General features: G+C 40.6%; 1 protein-coding gene across 2 annotated transcripts in view; it reads left to right on the plus strand.

Moving 5' to 3' along the window:
- The window catches only part of LOC106939649 (nuclear receptor coactivator 3-like), a 58,419-nt gene that overhangs the window by 19,380 nt on the left and 20,528 nt on the right, over positions 1-18,511 (plus strand). The window contains exons 2-6 of one of the 2 annotated variants that reach the window (XM_015022116.1): positions 13,068-13,128; positions 15,072-15,176; positions 15,310-15,470; positions 18,104-18,204; positions 18,330-18,504. In XM_015022116.1, coding sequence (XP_014877602.1) covers positions 15,091-15,176; positions 15,310-15,470; positions 18,104-18,204; positions 18,330-18,504 — 523 coding nt within the window. In that variant the 5' untranslated portion in view covers positions 13,068-13,128; positions 15,072-15,090. The remainder of the gene's footprint in view (positions 1-13,067; positions 13,129-15,071; positions 15,177-15,309; positions 15,471-18,103; positions 18,205-18,329; positions 18,505-18,511) is intronic. The other variant, XM_015022117.1, reaches the window with a different exon arrangement.

Raw genomic sequence — 18,511 nt, forward strand, 5'->3', positions numbered from 1 at the left:
GTTGATAACATCCGAAGCGGGTGCGCAGCAGGCAGCGGCGCTGTGTTTTGAGCAGGAAGACGAAGAGGAAAAAAACCCCAGCCGGAATCCGCGGCGCAGTGAGGATTTCCATAATAACAATGGCTGATCGATCATTCTTATTAGCAACAGACAAAGTATCAGAGACTGAGAGTACTATGAGATCCTGGCAGTCAGAGATCCAAGCAGGGGAATAGCGGCGCTGCGTAGCTGCAGGGAGTCGATCACTATGGGGTGGGGCAGAGCCACTACTTTAGCAGTTAAACAAAAGCAGCTTACAGCCACAGCTAACTCCGGGAGACGAGGTAGAAAAGCCTTTTTCTACCCATAGCCCAAAAGACTGCATTTGTGGCTGCATTTTTACTCCAAAATGCAACCACAGTGTCCAAAAGAAAAAACATAAGTGCAAACATTTGCATATTGAGAGTCTACAGAGGCTGATAATCTCCCCACTCTGTTTCTGGATTACCGTTTAAACTTTTGAGTTTTATGTCAAATCCACATGAATTAAATGACAGAAACTAATTCTCTCACTGTGTCTTTGATTCATTTTGTCCAGCTGCAGACTGTTAGACTGTCCAATCAGAGTCAGGTATTGTGTAGTTGGTGCTTTTAATCAGTTTTCAGTTAACTAAATTCAAGTCTATGGAACACAAAATGTCACTAAAATCACTCTGTCCTTCTAAAATCTTTCAGAAAATCGTAAAAAAGCGATAGTGAATTGTATCGCTCAACAAATATTGTGATACATATCGTATAGTGACCAGAATATCGTATCGTATCGCGAAATTATTGTATCACTACACCCCTAATATTTAGGGACTTTTCAGACAAAAACAAAATAACATCATTGGCCAAAATCAGAATCGGCAGGTCAGGCTTTGTAAAGATCAGTGATTGGTGATCGGTGCACCCCTACTTTTGTCGCTATGGAGACTGGGAACAAAGCTGATTCTAATTGTTTAAGTGGTCAAGCTATTGGTTCATTTAGGTCAGAGGTCAACATCCTGAGGCTCCAGAGTCTCTGATTCTTTGGAGCTTCAACTGTGGCTTTGTTTAAAATTGATAACTGCTGATTTTTAGTTATAAGTCGAGTTACAAATATAGGTTTTAGCAGGGGTTTTTTTTTAATTATTATTATTTTCATTGAATTTCCTCTACAGAATTATTCTAAAAGTACCAGAAATAAAATTTTGGATATGTTTTCTGTTATCAGATTGGAAACTTTTCATTTTTTATTTTTCAAAAAAAAAACATAGTTTTACACAAAATGTATCCATACTCATATGTTTTCTTTATTTAACACTAGGCCTGTCATGATAACAAATTTTGCTGGATGATGTATTGTTCCAGAAGTCATTGCGATAAACGATTGTTTTGAGACGATTCTTAAGTGATTTTTACGGCAATGGCAAAATAATAATGCAAGAGCATATTCTAAAATATCAGTAAATCTTAAACCAAAAAAAAAACAAAAAACAAATAAAATGAATTTTGAAGTCTTATAAATAAAATGTTCTTTCAAAAAAAAAATGCTTGTTGAGACCAAAGCACAAACTGAGGACATCCAGTTTTTGGCAAAAAGAGAGAGAAAAAAGAGATAAATTATGCCAATGGAAATTATTGAGTTTGTTTTAATTTACCATGCAATTAATTGATTCATTGATTATTGTGAAAGGCCTATCTTTTGTTCTTCAAAAAAAAGACAACAAATTTACTAAATCAAAAATTAGAAGTTTTTTTTTAAGACCATGTGACATTTCAGAGGTTGTCTTTTTTTTTTTTTTTTTTTTAATCATCGTGTCTCAACCACTTTCTCTCTAGTAGCTAAGCTGTAGATCAGATGATGGCATGTAAAGGACAGTGACGTTCATCCAAGCAGGTTTTGAACGCAAGGTGCCAGAAATATCACATTCTGCCAGATATTTAATTCAATCTGTCCTTTTTGTCGTTACTCTCAGAGGGAAGGAAAGGTGCAGTAGCGCTCCTTACTTCAGTTGATTGGCAGTATGCAGCAACAGCTGGGGGAGGGGGAGTGCTGTTGCTTAATCTGTTAATTTTTAAACTCTTTGTATAGAGTGATGCTTGTAAAATTGGCCCAGTTGGAATGGAAACCAGCTAAAATGCTGTCATTCCTTATGTAACGGGCTGTAAAACGTCCGCACGTGACCAGTAGAATTTTCCATACGTTTTCTCCTCCTTGGCGTTTCGAAAAAAGTGCAAAAATCTCCCATGGCCCGGCGAGAGCCAGCGGGACACGAAAGCCGCTTTTCAGCTGCTGCGCTCTGTTTCCCCTTATAACTCGATTGTGGATTCTGTTTCACCTAGGCTCTGTCAACACATGAAACCGGCCAGTTGAAAGAAAAGAAAAGGAGTAGTACGGGGAGGGGGGAGCGGGGAGCTGGGAGGGGCCGAAGTTGTGAAACTGGCGTCAGACCATCTTTTGAGTGGAATTCTTTGCCGGGGTCAGAGTTCAGGCGCTGCAGTGTTGGCGCTGTGATTGGCTGAGGAAAGGTGAAATGAAAACCACGGTAAACTTTTGACCCTGGCGCAGCGGCACTGCAGGAACGCCCAGGCTCTGCTCCGGCGTGGTGGAACAGAGCCCGCTCTCTTCCTGTGTTTACTCCACCAATCCAACAGGGACGGAGGGGAGAACAGGAGGAAGAGAAAAGGGGGAGGGGAAAAGAGAAAGGCACAAGCGAGGAGAGAAGAGAAGAGAGGAAGGGGGGGCGGGGGGGAAAACTATCACAGTAGCTCAGCTAAAACGTGTACAAAACAGAATCCTTTTGTTTCTCTGCTCCACAGCTAAAAATATTTTCAGTTTAATTGCAGCGGCTGAAAATGTGTTTGCACCTCCACGAGATTTGTTGGATCACTGCAGCTGCTGTAGTTGCTAAAAGAGGAGGGCTGTATGTTATCAGAGCGGGCAGCTTGGAGGCTGATCAGACCCGGGCTCCTCCGATAAAAGGCCGTTTCCCCATTGATTAATGAACTAATTTCCATAATATTAGCTTTGTGCCATCACAGCACACTGCATTTTTCTTTTTTAGTTATTGTTTTGTTTTGGTCTACTTTGGATGGTAGCCTTCACGTCCCCTATACATCCCAGCGTGTCAAGCTTGCGTAAAAGGATTGTTAGAGATTTAGCTTTACAGTTGTGTTGAGTTAGCAAGGTAAACCTGCAGTGTTGTTTGCCCCATTTCGTTCTCTTCTTTTGTTTCTTGTTGTTGATTTTAACGATGGATAGTTGGCAGTGCACATGTGGCACACTCTTAGACACGCTATGAAGAATCTGCAATGTCTCTGTTTTCGCCTTCGTTTTATTTTCCCTAGGTTTTCCACACCTTGCAGTTTGTGGGAGTGGAAAAAAAACAAAAACAAAAACGGAGAAATGCAAAGCAGGCTGTCAAAGCCCTTGTGTGTGTTCAGCAAGGTGGGGAAGGTGCTTTTTTTTTTTTTTTAAGAGGAAGCAAGAGTCTTAGGAAGACGCTTTCTTTACTTTGAAGTACATCTTCTGTCTCGCCACATTTTTCTAGAAATCACTAACAAATTTCCTTCTTATTCATATTGTCTGTAGTTTTTCTACAATTGGCTTTAGTTGTGTTTCTTGGTGGCTAATCGCTCTACACTCCCATCCTCTTCTTACATTCGCGTCACAGACTTAGCTTTAAGTGAAACTCGATTCCCATAGCTCCCAACGTCTGCAAAAGTCACTCAGCCATGCCTCTGAATATAGGCTTTTACTTTTACGCAGCTTTTGTAAAGATCTTTTTAAAAAGTTGTCTTTATTTTGTGTAGGGCTGCAGCTAACGATTATTTTAGTATTCGATTAATCTACCGATTATTCTGACGATTTATCGATTAGTCGGACAGAAAAAATGCCACATTCTGCAGAATTTACATTTAAAGCCTTTTATATAATTTTAGAAATACATTAGAAGATGCACATAATTCAATTCCCTTTTTAGATAAATAAAAATAAATTTAACTGCCTAAAATGCAATTACATACCATTTCTTTAATAAATCTGAAGCAGGTGAAGCTAAAACCATGCCACTTGTGGAGTTTTGGCTTAAACATATTTACAGACATATTAAATGCATATTATATATATTTTGAACAGTTTTGGCTTAATTACTGCACTGAATATTTTTTTCAGGAAAAAGCTCTTTTTTTCGTTTGAATACTCTCCTTAGCGATTAATCAGTTACTAAATTACTAGTTGATTATTTTGCTAACCAATTAATCACGATTAATCCGATTAATTGTTTAAGTGCTAATTTTGTGATACTTCACCACACAGGTGTGTTTTTTTTTTCTGTTTCATTTCATGTGTTGTTCAAAATGTAAAGAAGGAGAAATGTTGTTCTATATTCTCAGTCACACCATAAGCAAATAAATGCTCAGATATGCTGACATTTAATCTCTGCTTTGTCTTTGTAAGTGACAGCCTTGGCATTTAGTCACGTCCCTTACTGTCTGAATGATTCATTACCAGAAGAATCCCTAAAATGTAAAGATGATGCGTCAACAATAGATGCTTGATGTGACCATTTGAAAATTACTATAAAAAACAAAACCCAATGTTGGGCGACTAAATGTTTTTCTTCCTCATACCATTTAGTTCAGTTTACTGTAGTGACCAATTACTGTTTTTCCATGACAAAGTCTTAAGTCAGAGATTATAAAGGTTAAGAACAAAAACAACTTCATAAGTGGTCTACCTGGAAAATCGGGTGATGAAGCTGACGTCATCCTGATGCATTTCAGAAACTCCTCAAGCTGTCGAGCTTTCTGAGAAACATAAAGCTTTATCTAAAGCAAAAAACATGACATAAAAGTCCCTGAAAAAGCTAGACGTTATGCATTTTATAGTATACTATACACGTTTACTCATGTTTATTAGTGTTTTTGAGATTTAGTTAAAAATGTTGACACTGTTCCTTTCCTTTGCCCTTTCAGCTTTTTTTTTTTTTTTTGCTGTTTAATAGTTTTTCCATTTACTCAGATTTGTCATGCAAACATTTAGACTCTCCAACAAAGCAACATTTGTAATTTCTCTCTAGTTTTTCTGTGGTTATTAAAAGTAGGATCGGCAGGAAAAACAACGTAATCTGCTGCCACAACAGGTACGGCTTCTGCACTATCTTAGCTTGCAATTATATGTCGTTCTGCAGTTGTGGCTGACTTTGACTAAAATAGTTGTTGGTATATGTCAATTAAATTTTAGATCTTCTCATTGAGCTTGAAATCACTCTGCATTCATTAATCTTAAAAGAACAAACGTTTGTTTCCCAAGTTTAAATGTACTTTCTCTTAATTATATATCTTAAAGAGCAGAGAGCTTCTTTTTTTTGCCTCAGATATGTTAACAGTGTATGTATTGAACAACACAGTCATACATAAACTTGTCAACAACAACATTTAGATGTTACTCTTGTCTTATTTGTTTAATTAGTGGTCGGGTTTTCTTCTGAAATAATCTTCATCTGAAACATCCAGAGTAATATTTGGTCAGGTTCATATGGCTACAAAAAAAATGTGCTGTAAACTTCATCTCACTTCCACAGAGGATCTTTGCCAGGCTAGCAGCGCGCTAACGCTAGCTTGTTTCCTTGCCATATCTGTGTAACTCTGCTGATTCATTTGATGTTTTCCTGAGGTTGAGGTGAATTTAAGGTGACCGAAGACACGGGCAGACATTTCTACTGGTTAATTAAATTATAGAAAATTGGTTTCCATCTGTGACTTTCCTGTTACTGACCTACACTAACCCTAACCCTAACCATAGCCCTTTCCCCCCCAATTTTTTTTTTTTTTTTTGTGTTTTTTTAGATAAAACCCACATCTGTGAGCTCTCATCCTCATATTAACAAATTCCGCATTGTTCGGAGTTTTGCAGCAGACACTGTGTCTTCTCCAGTTTGCAGCTGGTTGGATGCATATCATCCACTGACAAGGACCCAATTCCTTTCAGACACACAGAGGGAAGAAAAAAAAGAAAACTCTGACAAGGCCATATAATTCACTCCTCTGTCTTGTTGCAATGCAATTCAGTGATTTATCAGGTTAAAGTATAATATTAGCCAAATGAGCTAACTTAATAAAATAATGACCTTCCTTGTCTAGCAGTGCACTTTTGTTGGACATGACTTGTAACAAAAGAAAAAACACCAGTGAGGCTTATTGCTGCCCAGCAGCAAGCAGATGTACTCAACAATCATCAGCTTCTCAGCAGTGAGCAATAAACAGCATTTTCTATATTATTCATAACAAAACATAAAATTACCCTTCACAAAGTTTTTTTTTTACATGATGTTTTGCTGTATAAGTTCTTAAACATTCACTTCTATTGTAAACTAGCAACAGAATTACTATTACAAAGTAACTATATTGACAATGAGGACGTTCAACTGTGCTAAGAATTTAATATCTAGACTCCAAAATATCAAGGGGATGTATAAACCCTCGTCCTCAGTAGCACTGTAAGGTAAATGACACCTGTAATTGTTTTGAAACAAGCGTTCCTCATAGTTTTTGAAGCTACTCCTCCGAGACAAGTCAGATTCAGGCTCCGGTAACGCTGTGGAAAAATTCATTTTTACCACATCTACCATCTTTGACTTGTTCTTCCCGTTTGTGGCGCATGTCCTACCCATCCTCCGCCTCGTCGTCCTCCTCCTCTTGCACCAGTTATTCTCTGCTTTCCAACAAAAGATACACATCACTAGAGGAAAACCCCATGAGCAGACATAATTTTGTGCGTCGTATTTCTAAATCGATGTAGTCATTTTTCTACCAGTGGCAGGACGCGGAAACTGAAGAGTTTCAGTTGAATCTGCGAAACTGCATCTTATCGCGGTTGCGCTGCTGATGCACGCTCATCTTGCACGTGTGTGTGTATAAATGAACATCCCCAGTGAATACCCATAACATTCCAGAAGCATGTGGAACACAGAATGTGGCAAAAATAATTATACTAATAGGACCAGACCTTAAACATTAATCCGTCCTTGTACCTAACAAACACAACGATGTGGACCACTAAAGCTACAGCAGATTCAGAGTGGTTGTCCGTTGTGTTTGTCGACTTATAAATTAAAGATTTAAGACAACAGCAGACTGTATAACAACGCAACTGAGATTAATTTAGATCACTTCTATGTGAATGATTCAGATAGCCGCATAAGATTCAGTGGGAAAGCTATTATCATCTTGCCTATTACTCAGAATTGCTTCTTCTAAAATTTTAAATTCAAGTCCATTTTAAATTAGCCATGTTTATTCCTTCATTAATTCATGAACATAAAACCATTGACTTTCTCCTTATTTGTTAAAACTGGATCCGCTTTTGTTCCCGTTAGAGAACGTTCAGTCATTCTCAAAGTTTGAAGCACCGTTCTGCTTTTAGTCCGTAACAGTCCTGCATATTGGTCCCTATTTATTGTACGAGTAGTAAAGTTAAAGATGATAGCCCTGCAAATATAACTCCAACAAGTCGGGCCGACCAACGGAAACTCAACGTTGCTGTTTGGCTTCAGCAGAACCTGGAATCAAAGTAAAAATGTTGCTGCTAGCCAAGGTGGAGGCTGGGGGTTTGTGGAGGCCCTTTGTTCAGAGTCTGGATGGTTTTATGTTCCGCAGAAGGTGGAGAAGTTCTTTGAAGAAAAGAGGAAGTCATTCTTTTCTTTTGTTGGGTTTTTGCACTTGATCTCTCAGACTCCAGTTAGCGCCTTTTTTTGTTGTTGTTGCTTTATTACCTTGTCTGGGTTCTCCCTGTGTGTGGTGGTTGTGGTAAATACATGATACTAGTCTATTAAAGTAGGCCAGATGGCTTATAATTTAGTATGGGCTGCAAATATACCGTTGTTTTTGGGGTATAATTTTTAAAAGAAAGATCTTAATACGTAAGCCGAACGTTCATTCTTGAGGGGATTGAGTCATATATATGTGTTCCCCAGTTTGTGTGATCTTTGTTTTGGGTGGGCCAGTGTTTATTGTTGGGCCTGCCACTCTTTGTCCTGGGGAAGCTCAGATTGCAGGCTTTATTTGAGGCTCTTCAGGAATGTCCTTCTTTCTATTCTCGTCCTGACTGACTCAAACTCTTGCTGCTCTGGCCTTTGGCCAAATGACCTAAAATCAAATCGGACCATTTTGTAACAATATCTTGACGTGCAGCATCTGAATTTTTTTCATCCTTGTCAGGTTAAGAGAAATACCAATGCCGTGTAGACCTTAAAAACAGCAAGTTTGCGACTGTATGTTAACCTGCTAGCTGTCAAGCTGGGCCAAAAATACTGGCTAGCTAATACATTTGGCTGATTGCTATTTGTTGAATTGCAAATATTTTAGCACCCAAATGATGTCTAGTGGTTTACCAATCTGCTTGCTGCTCAAAAAATAATGAGCTCCAGGTGAGTCAGTAATGCTCTCGGCATGCAGCCCCTTTGAAACCAGCCAAGGCACCAAACGGCATTGGTCTGTCTCTACACTTGGATATTTGAAATCAATTAAAAAACAAGTACAAAAGTTGTAAGACTTGGTTTACAATTTGACCACCCAGTCAGTGTAGTAATGGAAAACCAAGGCACAAAATCTTTTGGAAGAAGTGTTGAACCAAAAAAGCAACCACGAGCCAAGAAAAAAGACGAAACCTCTTGTCAAAGAAAGCTCCCGTATGAAGTTGTATCAAAATACATGTAAATAAAAACGGTTACCTGGATGGAATTGGAAACACTAAGTTGTATTGTCAATAAAGGGTTTAAATAGGAGTATTTAATATATTTTCTCAGTTGTTAGAGCCATCTCTCTGTTGTAACAAGCTAACTCTGACGGCTAAGCCTAGAAAACATAGTAATGGAATTGGTGCACAACTTGCACCAATCTGCTGCGATCTAAATGCACATGTTAGCGTAATGTAGCAGAGCTCATATGCAAAATTCTTAGAATCGATTTTTACTGTCACAGATTCCACTGAAGTGATGAAAAACCAGTCGGTACCTGCTAAATTCAAGTTTTCCTTATTTTTTTTCACTGCGTGTAGTGTAGACTAGACAAATCCCAGGTGTCACCTTCACTATGTTCTTTAGAGTTTTAACTTTTAGTTTAGTGTACCGAGTTCACTTTTACTTTGAAATCTGACCTATTCCAGCTTTGACCAATTCTGACTTATTTTTCCAAGGTGTGTAACACAAATTAAGCTTCACGAGCACTTGTGATGGAGGCACTAGTTTTTAAATTTAGCAGAAATTTACAAAATGTTTCCAATTTTTCCATCAAAACATTTATCCATATATCTTTATTATAATTTTTATTAATCTAAAAAGTTTATAGACTAAAAAGAGCAACGCTTTTTGTCAGATTTCTCGGTGTCAATCACAAATGATGGCTGATTAGTGGAAGGTTGGTCGGACCGGTTTTACCGGTGTTGATGAACTTTGCTGCCGGTTCTGTTGGTGTGCACAGTTGTCCACTGTTTTGCTGAGTCATCGTACTGTAAATTGTCCCACTCAGAAAACTGCTGCTTCCTCAAGCCTCGAAGGAAAAAAAACAAAACAGTGTTATGGCCTACAAGTAGCTACATTTTCCTGAAAAGACACGCTGCGATATTTATGTATTTATGTGGGAAATAATCTGAAGCTTCTTTGGTCAGAAATGAAACCGTCTGATTCGATGTTTTTGGAGAGGTATCAAGCAGCAAAGACACAGATCACCTGTTGGAGAAGTCCAATCCAGAAAGGATTGCTTTGTTGCTCGGTATGCATGAATTATGACACAAATTTAAACAACATTTTCATGTTTTTCTCTCTAAATGAGAGGACCCTATATTCCAAACGTCTGTTTTTGTACAAGACGTAATAATCTACAGTAGGATGAGATTCTATCAGTAAAGTAAATGCTTTTCACGTTCTGTGGTATTTCAATATAGCAGCTTCAGTTTCCTTATTAAGGTGGTTTTCTTGAATAGCGTTGAGCCCAGTGCAGTGTCTCCTTTCTCTGCCCCTCCCCCTACCTGTCTCTCCCTCCTCCCTCCTGTCTTTTTTTTTTTTTTTTCTAATTCTAACCAGTCAGCTTGACTCCTCCTCTCCCTCCTGCTGCATAATCACACAGTGCTTAAACCTCCTGGTCTGAATTACACTTTAGTTCTAGAGCTTACTAATGCATGTTGACTGCGTGTCTCTGCCAGGACACTAAAATAACATCACTGATCAAAATAAGTAATAATGTGTGTGAGTACGAACCAAATAGTCTTTGGACAGATGATAGAAAGGGAATGGAAAAAGGGGGAGTGTGATGCTTTTTCTGTGTTTTTTTTTTTTTTTTTTTAATTATTCAACAGCAGCATTAGCTCGGTTGCAGTCTTGTGTTTAGGGTTGATGTGATCAGTGGTCTGTGGTTGGTCGGGGGGGGGAGGGAATCACACTTACACACACACACGCACACGCACACACACACAAACACTGAGGGTGGGAGCAGCTTGTAATTCACACTCCATCTGGCTACGATGGCTGCGAGGTGAATATCGAGGCTAAAACCAAATGGTTACGTCACGAGGATTTTTTTTCCTCTCTTTTTGGTTCCTACTGTAATTTATATATAGCTGCTACTTTGGTAGGAAAGTTAAAAGGTCATTGTCTTATTTTTGAACTTGCATTGTTAAAGTGACTATTGTAGGCATATTTTTAGAGCTCTGCCTGCAGGTCAAAATTATTCAAGTTCATGATGAAACCCAACTATTCTGGTTTCACCTAAGGTTTAAAGCCACAACCCAAAGCGAAGATGTATATTATGGATTTTGCGTGCCATTTTATGATCTTTGTTCTTTAGAAAAAAGCTTGAACCTACTGATCTAAGCTAATGCAGATTTTGTCTCGATAAATATAATTTGAAAACAGAATTGAACATATTTTCCTAGGCGTCCTTCGGTAAGCAGTCATTAATTATTTAGATTTGGAGCAGAGGGGATGCCATTCCATTTGTGGGAAAGAGCGGCCGCTGATTAAACCGGGTTTTACTTTGGTAGAACAGACGAAAGATGAGTGTTGACATTTTTAAAGTAAGTTAATTCCACTCAATTCAGAAATACTTCATTTAATCCCAAAGAGAGAGTAAATAATTGAGCGTAGTTGGTAAATGTAGCATTCTATATTAGCAGCCTTTGTACTTTGCAGCACTAGATTTGCGAGAACAAAAATGCTCTCTTTGTGTATTGTAGAGAATTATAAAGCTTTACCTTAACTCCAGAATGTTCCTTAACAGGTTGAAAGGTCAAACGGATAATACAGAGCAACTTTAACCTCATCTTCCTTTCTGTTTACATCTAGATACAGATTTATATTGAGTCTTCTTCCCTCATTTAACTGTATGAAGTGGAGAATTGACTGACAGGGAGAGAAAATCTTTTTTTTTTTTTTTAAATCTTCCAATGGATCATAATAGATAAGGTCTGATTATGTTGATAACTGACCAGTTCTGGTCACTAGCTGATTTCCTGGCGCATCTATAATCGAGTGACACCAGTTTGGGATGCACATTTTATGCCATCACTTGCAGCACTTGGCTTTCAACTTTAAAGAGCAACTTAACCCCAAATCAACTTTTTTCCACAGATAAACTGTGTGAATTGGTCCTTGCGGGCGCTATCTTTACTTTTTCTATGCAAATTTTCGTGTAAGCTTGTTTAATTCTGCAATATTTGATCTAAAATTGTCTTAGTGCTGCCCTCTTCAGGCTCAAGGGTGACTACTGCGGTTGAACTCTCCTATCCAGTACAAACGCTACAGCTTAGTCGATGTCAGCGTTGAGACTAGCTACCGTGCGTAGGAAGCAGAAGGTGCTCACGGCAGCATTCGCTTCTCGCTCAGTCGGGACCGTACCTGCAGAGCAGTTGGTGAACGTTCTTCTCCAACAACAGAGAAGAAAGACGCTAGATTTGTCGCTGGTTGCTTATTTTGGGGGAAGAAAAATAGCTAGAGGGGTTTGAAAAGTCCTGCAGGGTCTAAGTTGGCAACAGTGGTGTCCCTCGTCTTGACCACAACCTTCTCCTCTCGTCCCCACATTTGGCAGGGAATGTTCTGTGGTCCCGCCCACTTTGGGATTTTTCAAAAAACTGTATGCTTACACTTTTACTATGAGATTAGTTACACTTCAAGGCTCTTATAAAATAAAATATTTTATTTGTTATAGTACTCTTTAATGTTCTAACTTTGTTATGTAGTCAAAAATTTCCAGAGAAAGTCTAATGTTGATGTTTTGATAATCATCAAAGCAGATAACTACCAGCTGTTTTTGGCAGCTAAATCTTAAAAGTAGTTTTGTTTTTATGTTAAACTGATGAGGGCCAGTCATCAGCCAATAGGAATCACAATGCATTGTGAAAGTATGAACATTTACAAATAGTCATTAGTGACGCTACAGCCGCACATTTCAGTTTGTTTCATTGGGATAGACTTGCACAAACTTGCACCTAATTAACAAATGGAAGCAAAACAAATTTTTGTAAATGATTTAAAAATAAAAATATCTGTGTAGCCTCACTTTGATGCACCTTAATAAAATTCACCTTAACTAAATGCATTTTGGCTCTGGGCACCTAACTGGTAAGTAAGAATGTATCCGTATGCAATTTAACCCCACAGGCAAAATAATGCAGCTATTTAAATGCACTAAAGTTTATGGTTTCTTTACAGGACAGCATGTGTGAGAACTGTAGGGGTTTAGATCCGTTTTCAGTGCACTTTACATTAGGCAGGAGTACTGGTCAGGAATGGCAGGGAAGCAGACTGATAAAGAGAATATGTAAATGGGGTGGATGGGTGGCAGCATTTCCAGGAAAGGGAAGTGATGACGCTGTGGAACACACTGAGGGGAGAACGCAAACAGGATGCTATCTGCTGCGACTTCCTGTGCAATTTTAGAAATGAGCGCTTTCCCATGAATCTCTGAATGGATAAATAAATGAGGAGCTGCAGCCCTGCTGACGTGCTGAGGCACCCAGGCCTTCGCATAGCGCCACAGTTCATGACTTTAATCTGTTCTTCTGTTCTCAGGAGATGTTGAGAAGTGACGCAGGCCCTGAGTGGAGTTTGACTGGGGCTCATTCTGCCTGAGGTGAGCCTGTAGTCAGTACTGAACCGAGCAAATCACCCACCTCTGATCTCAGCCCCTGGTGGGGCAATCCATGAGAGTTTCAAAACATTTTGATCATCCACTCGTTATCTGCAGCAGATTTGTGTTTCCCTGAAGCTTGTCATGCAGCAGATTTTATTCTCGTTAGGTTAAAAACAAAACAAAACAAAAAAAGTTGCTGCCATCTTATTAAGTCTGTTTAGACCTAGTTGAAGTTTTTTCGTGCGCCGTCTCTCTTTCTCTCGAGGCTGCAAATTGATCTATTTTCTCGTCAAACGATCTCCTAAACAAGATCCCGTGACTGAACTTGTTTCATAAACCTGACCCTGTTTTCAAAGTCCGCTTCCTTATAGCGCCGCTCCGGAACACTCGCCATCAAAGCACCGAACACGTGAGCCTGACCGAGGGCTGTTGTCATCTCTTTCTGCCGCTGCAGAGGTGAAACCAGGAAGGGAGAAGATCGGCGGGTTGAGGGGCGGAAAGCAGGGCAGCCGAGAGTCGCAGACAAAAACACGACAAGCACTTTTAGAGAGAAAGAGAGAGAGGTGGGGGGCGCTGAAAGGTAGACGAGACGCGCAGCAGGAGATGCAGATTTATGACGGGGAACACACGTCTGACAGACTTGGTGTAGTTGTTGTATTTGGAGCACTGGTAGGTGACTGGGCGGCATGTCCTAGCCTGCAAATGCAGAGCTGGCGTTGCATAATAGTTCCTAACCATCCTACAGTATTCCTCTCCGGAATGAGCTCACTCACTGTAGACCGAAAGAAATCCACCTTTGGAAGGTTTTCTTTCTTTTTTTTTATGTCGAATGATCCGTTTGTAAAGTGACACGCAACAACCATGCACTGCAAAAACACAGAATCTTGCAGAGTATTTTTGTTTACTTTCTATAAGAAACATATAGGAGCTTGGTTTAACTCAAGTGAAACAATCAAGAATAAGGAATACTTGACCGAAAACAAGCTCTTATATCCTGCCGAAAAGTTACTTGCGAGTTTAGCTCTGTTTCATAACACATTTGCACAAGAAACTCCATCAAAATCCTTGGTAAGATTCAGTGTTTGTGCAGTGCGTGCGCTGTTCTGGGTGGGAATCGGAAAGAGCGGTGACCTTAGTAGCTGGCTACAGGGGTTTCCTCTAATGTGAACTCTGTGGGGTCAGACGCAGGGCAATGCCAGAGCAAGAAAACAAGGGCAGGGTCCTGAAACAGGGAGGAGTTGAGAGGGAAGTTAAAATTATTGGAGGAAAAGTAGAAGCAGACTGCAGGGACAATTTTCTTGTTAGTAACCGGAGTGTCTCTCTGGGTACTTTCAAGTCTTCACATCTCGTTCACTGCTCAGGAAGTTGGACAAAGAAAGCTAGCTGGTGAATATGTGTGTGTTGCTGCCTGTCTCTTCTTCTTCCTTCTTTTTTTTTTTTTCTTGTTTTGTTTTCTCTGCCCCCTCATAGTGCAGCGACATGTCTGAGCATGCGACTCTGAGCATGCGAGTGTGGTTGGTGTGAGCAGTGTGTGCGTACGTGTGCCTCCGCCGCCGCCGCTGTTGCTAACAGAGAGGTAACGGGTAGGCTGGCTGAACGCAGGATGACCCATCTCCCCCGAGGCTTCAAATCACTACATCATCATCAGTCCCTCCGCGCAGTGGAACAGATGAGATTTCACTCCCATCAAACATGGAAGCACAGAGTGAGAGGCTGCTCCGCTAAACGGATGGTCTGTCTGGATAACACCGTAGAAAACTGCGATCTAATGTTCCCACGAAAAGTCAGCTGATCGATAGGCGATGTGTTCAGAAATAAAACCACATCCGAGTTAATCTCATGCAGTTCACGGCGATTGGGCGGCACCGCACGTGAAACAAACATGTCGGCCCGCTTGGTTTGTGTTTTCATTGATCACGTTGCCTGGTTTGTGTGCGTTCCAGGTGCTGATATGTGCTGAAGATGAGTGGCGTAGGAGACAACTCGTTAGAGCCGCTGTGCTCCGACCGCAAACGCAAGCTGTCCAGCTGCGACACGCCGGGTCTGGGGTGAGTGCGAGATCCCCGGCGTCGCAACGGCTTCAAACGTCCACCGCTCTCGGAACGCCCTCACGCCCCCACCCCGCGTGAAGGCGAAGTTGCCATGGAAATGTGTCTAAACCTCCCTTTCCCTCCCCGGCAGGTGTGACAAGCGTCGGAGGGAGCAGGAGAGCAAATACATCGAAGAGCTGGCGGAGCTCATCTCCGCCAACCTCTCCAACATCGACAGCTTCAACGTCAAGCCTGACAAATGTGCCATTCTCAAGGAGACCGTGAGGCAGATCAGGCAAATAAAAGAGCAAGGTACAGACGCCTCTGCACAAATTAGTCGCATATAAACATGAAAAAAGTATGACTTGTTTTTATTTCCCCCCCCTCCTTTAAAATGTTGTTTTTATTTTGTATTATTTCAAGGGAGAACAGTGTATTTATGCAAATCAAGTTTATTTGTATCACATATTTCAGTAACAATGTACGTCAAAGTGCTTTAATTTAGACCTTAAAGACATAAGACAGTGACCAATTAGGAAACAGGTAATAAACGTTACATTTTGTCAATTGCCACCATCAAAATCATCAAGTGAATACACATGAAGTGTGTTAACGTGCCTAATCAAAGGCAATTTGAAACAGGTGTGTTTTTAGCCTTGATTTAAAGGAACTCAGTGTTTCAGCGTCCTTACAGTTTTCTGGCAGTTTGTTCACAATAAAAAATGTGCAGCAGTTCACTGATTTCCTTTGTTTTGGGCGATCGACTGATACTGGATAAGCCGATCTTATCCATTATCAGTTAGATAAGGTCACTGCAGTGTTACAGATTTAGCAGCTTTGCCACTATTTTTGGACCAAAAGAATCGGTATTGGCAGATGAGACTTTTTAAAGAGGTCAGGAAACTGCAATCGGTGTACGACTAAAAATATGAGAAAAAATAAATAAAAGTCAAAGCTAGCAGTATATTATAAAAACAATAAAACAAAGTCTTCGGCTGCCTCGTTCCAGGATCTAAATGGTCTAACTAAGCGTGTTGTGCAGCTGGTCTCCTCTGGTTTCAAGTCGGGTCTGAGGAATTTAACAGCCGTCTCCAGCGAGTCGCCCTGAGGGAAAAAGGTTGATTTGTAAACAGTGGATAAAGTTAGGCTTAAGGACAGATGACGCCGGTGATGAAGTGCGGTGCGAGGCTGATGGCCGGGGCACTTCACGGCAGCGTCCAGTCGGGCTGTTTGTGTTGCCTGGGGTAAATGAACACCAGTAATTGAAACCAGTCCTTGGTGGTCATGGCTCGAGGCTGTTGTTGGTGACAGTGTGCGTCTGGTAGTGCCAAACTGTGCCTCTCGCCTTAAAACCAATGACAACAGAGACGCCAATATGTTGTTTTTAACCCAAATGTTATTTTGCGATTGTTTTCACTTTAGGAATTAGACACGAACTTTTGCCACTCGTTTTCTCATCTCTGGTTTTTGTTTAAGTTTGACCCGGTGAACTTAATTTTTCTTAAGATACATACTAGAAGAAGCCATAAGGATAGCATTCAAAGTACTCTCGAGCTCTCCTGCCATCATTAGTTATTTATGTTGGCGACCAGAGGCCACGTCAGAGGACTGTACTGCGAGCATTGCCGATGCATCATTCTCAGTATGTGTTCTCTCAAGAATGTGGAGCCTTACTTCTACTTCAGGATTTCCAAAAATCCAGCATTTTGCACAGCAGACAGTCTGGAACCTCCAAAGGATTAAATTGAGCAACTTTCCAGCACTCTGTACTCCTTAATACAGCCTGATGAAGATGTCTCAACAGATCGCAGAAAATTCAGAAGCTTTCTGCATATTTCCTCTTGTTTCATTCTTGTGCAGTAATGCTAAGATTACCTCGCTTCCAACCACAGGGTCAGCACACTGCATGGATTGCATGTGCATCCTCGAAGGGCTTAGTGTGGTGTGTCCACTGATGTGAACAATGATATTTATTTATTTATTTATTTATTTACTTTTTTTTGAGAGAGAGTTACCCCTAAAAAAAAGAGTGTTGACCAGTATTTTCCTTGTTACTGGTCAAGGAAAATAAAGCTTTTCTCTGCAGTTCTAGTTAACCCAGGCCAATATGAGATTCTCAACAAATGTAATTTCTCTTGTATATAACAAACAGCTTTTTATTTGTTTTGGTTTTTGTTTTGTGAGACAGACCTTTCAGCCCGCTGGCCAGCAGTGTGCAGTAACAAGAGAGGGAGGTGCAGCCAGAAAAACAGAAGATCCTCCAATACTTTTTCTGGCACCTTAAACATAGGAGCAGCATGACTGTGGTATAGAAATCGAATCGGTTCGAAACCTCAGCTTATGCTGATACAGTCACTGACGCGACCTTGATTTCTTCTCTGAATTCATTAAGTCGTTATTGACAGACAAGTTTTTCCTTTTATACGTTTTACCCTGATCATCCGTGGAGGTAAAGGCGAGCAGTCGCATCCGGGTCAGTTTGTTGTGCAACCAGGTTGCCATAGTGACAGAATAAAGCAGGATGACATTTCTCCCTTTTTCTTTCAAATGTATTTTTTTTTTTGTTATTATTGACTGTTCAACACACCTGTGCTCACATCCTAGCACTTTGGAAGGTCTACAAATATATATATATATATATATATATATATAGTATGCACACACAGTGTTGTTCTGCCTCACATCTACTGTAGAGTCATGCTCTACAGATGACCCTGCTATATGGGGTGGTATCTATTAAAGACTCAAGCATGTGGTGATTTTAAAAATAGAAAGGCATGCAGGCCAACCACGCACAGAGGACTTGTGCTTCCCTCTAGTGGCCACTTTTGGGATTTTATAAAATGAGGAAAGTAGTTCCCACCATTCCATTCAAGTTAAATAATAGAAATTATTAGGGACATCGTACCTTTACCATTCTCTTTGTGCGTCTCCTGTCTCTCTAGGAAAGAGCTCTTGCAATGACGATGACGTGCAGAAAGCAGACGTGTCCTCTACTGGTCAGGGGGTCATTGACAAGGACCATCTGGGGCCCCTGCTCCTGCAGGTCAGTTGACGCTGATAATCTCTTCCCCCCTGAGGCAGCGGGCCGGCTCGCTGATCCCCGCTCAACACGTTTTAAAATAAGTTGCGGTCATTGAGAATAAATATTGTCGTCGTCGCTGCTCTCAGGCGCTGGACGGCTTTCTGTTTGTGGTCAACCGAGAGGGCAGCATCGTGTTCGTGTCCGACAACGTGATGCAATACCTGCAGTACAAGCAGGAGGAGCTGATAAACACCAGCGTGTACAACATCATCCACGATGAGGACAGGGACGAGTTTCGCCGGAACCTGCCCAAGTCTAGCGGTGAGGC

This window comes from Poecilia latipinna, unplaced genomic scaffold (assembly GCF_001443285.1).
Source record: "Poecilia latipinna isolate Pla-1442-1.1 unplaced genomic scaffold, P_latipinna-1.0 Scaffold2936, whole genome shotgun sequence".
Taxonomy (NCBI): domain Eukaryota; kingdom Metazoa; phylum Chordata; class Actinopteri; order Cyprinodontiformes; family Poeciliidae; genus Poecilia; species Poecilia latipinna.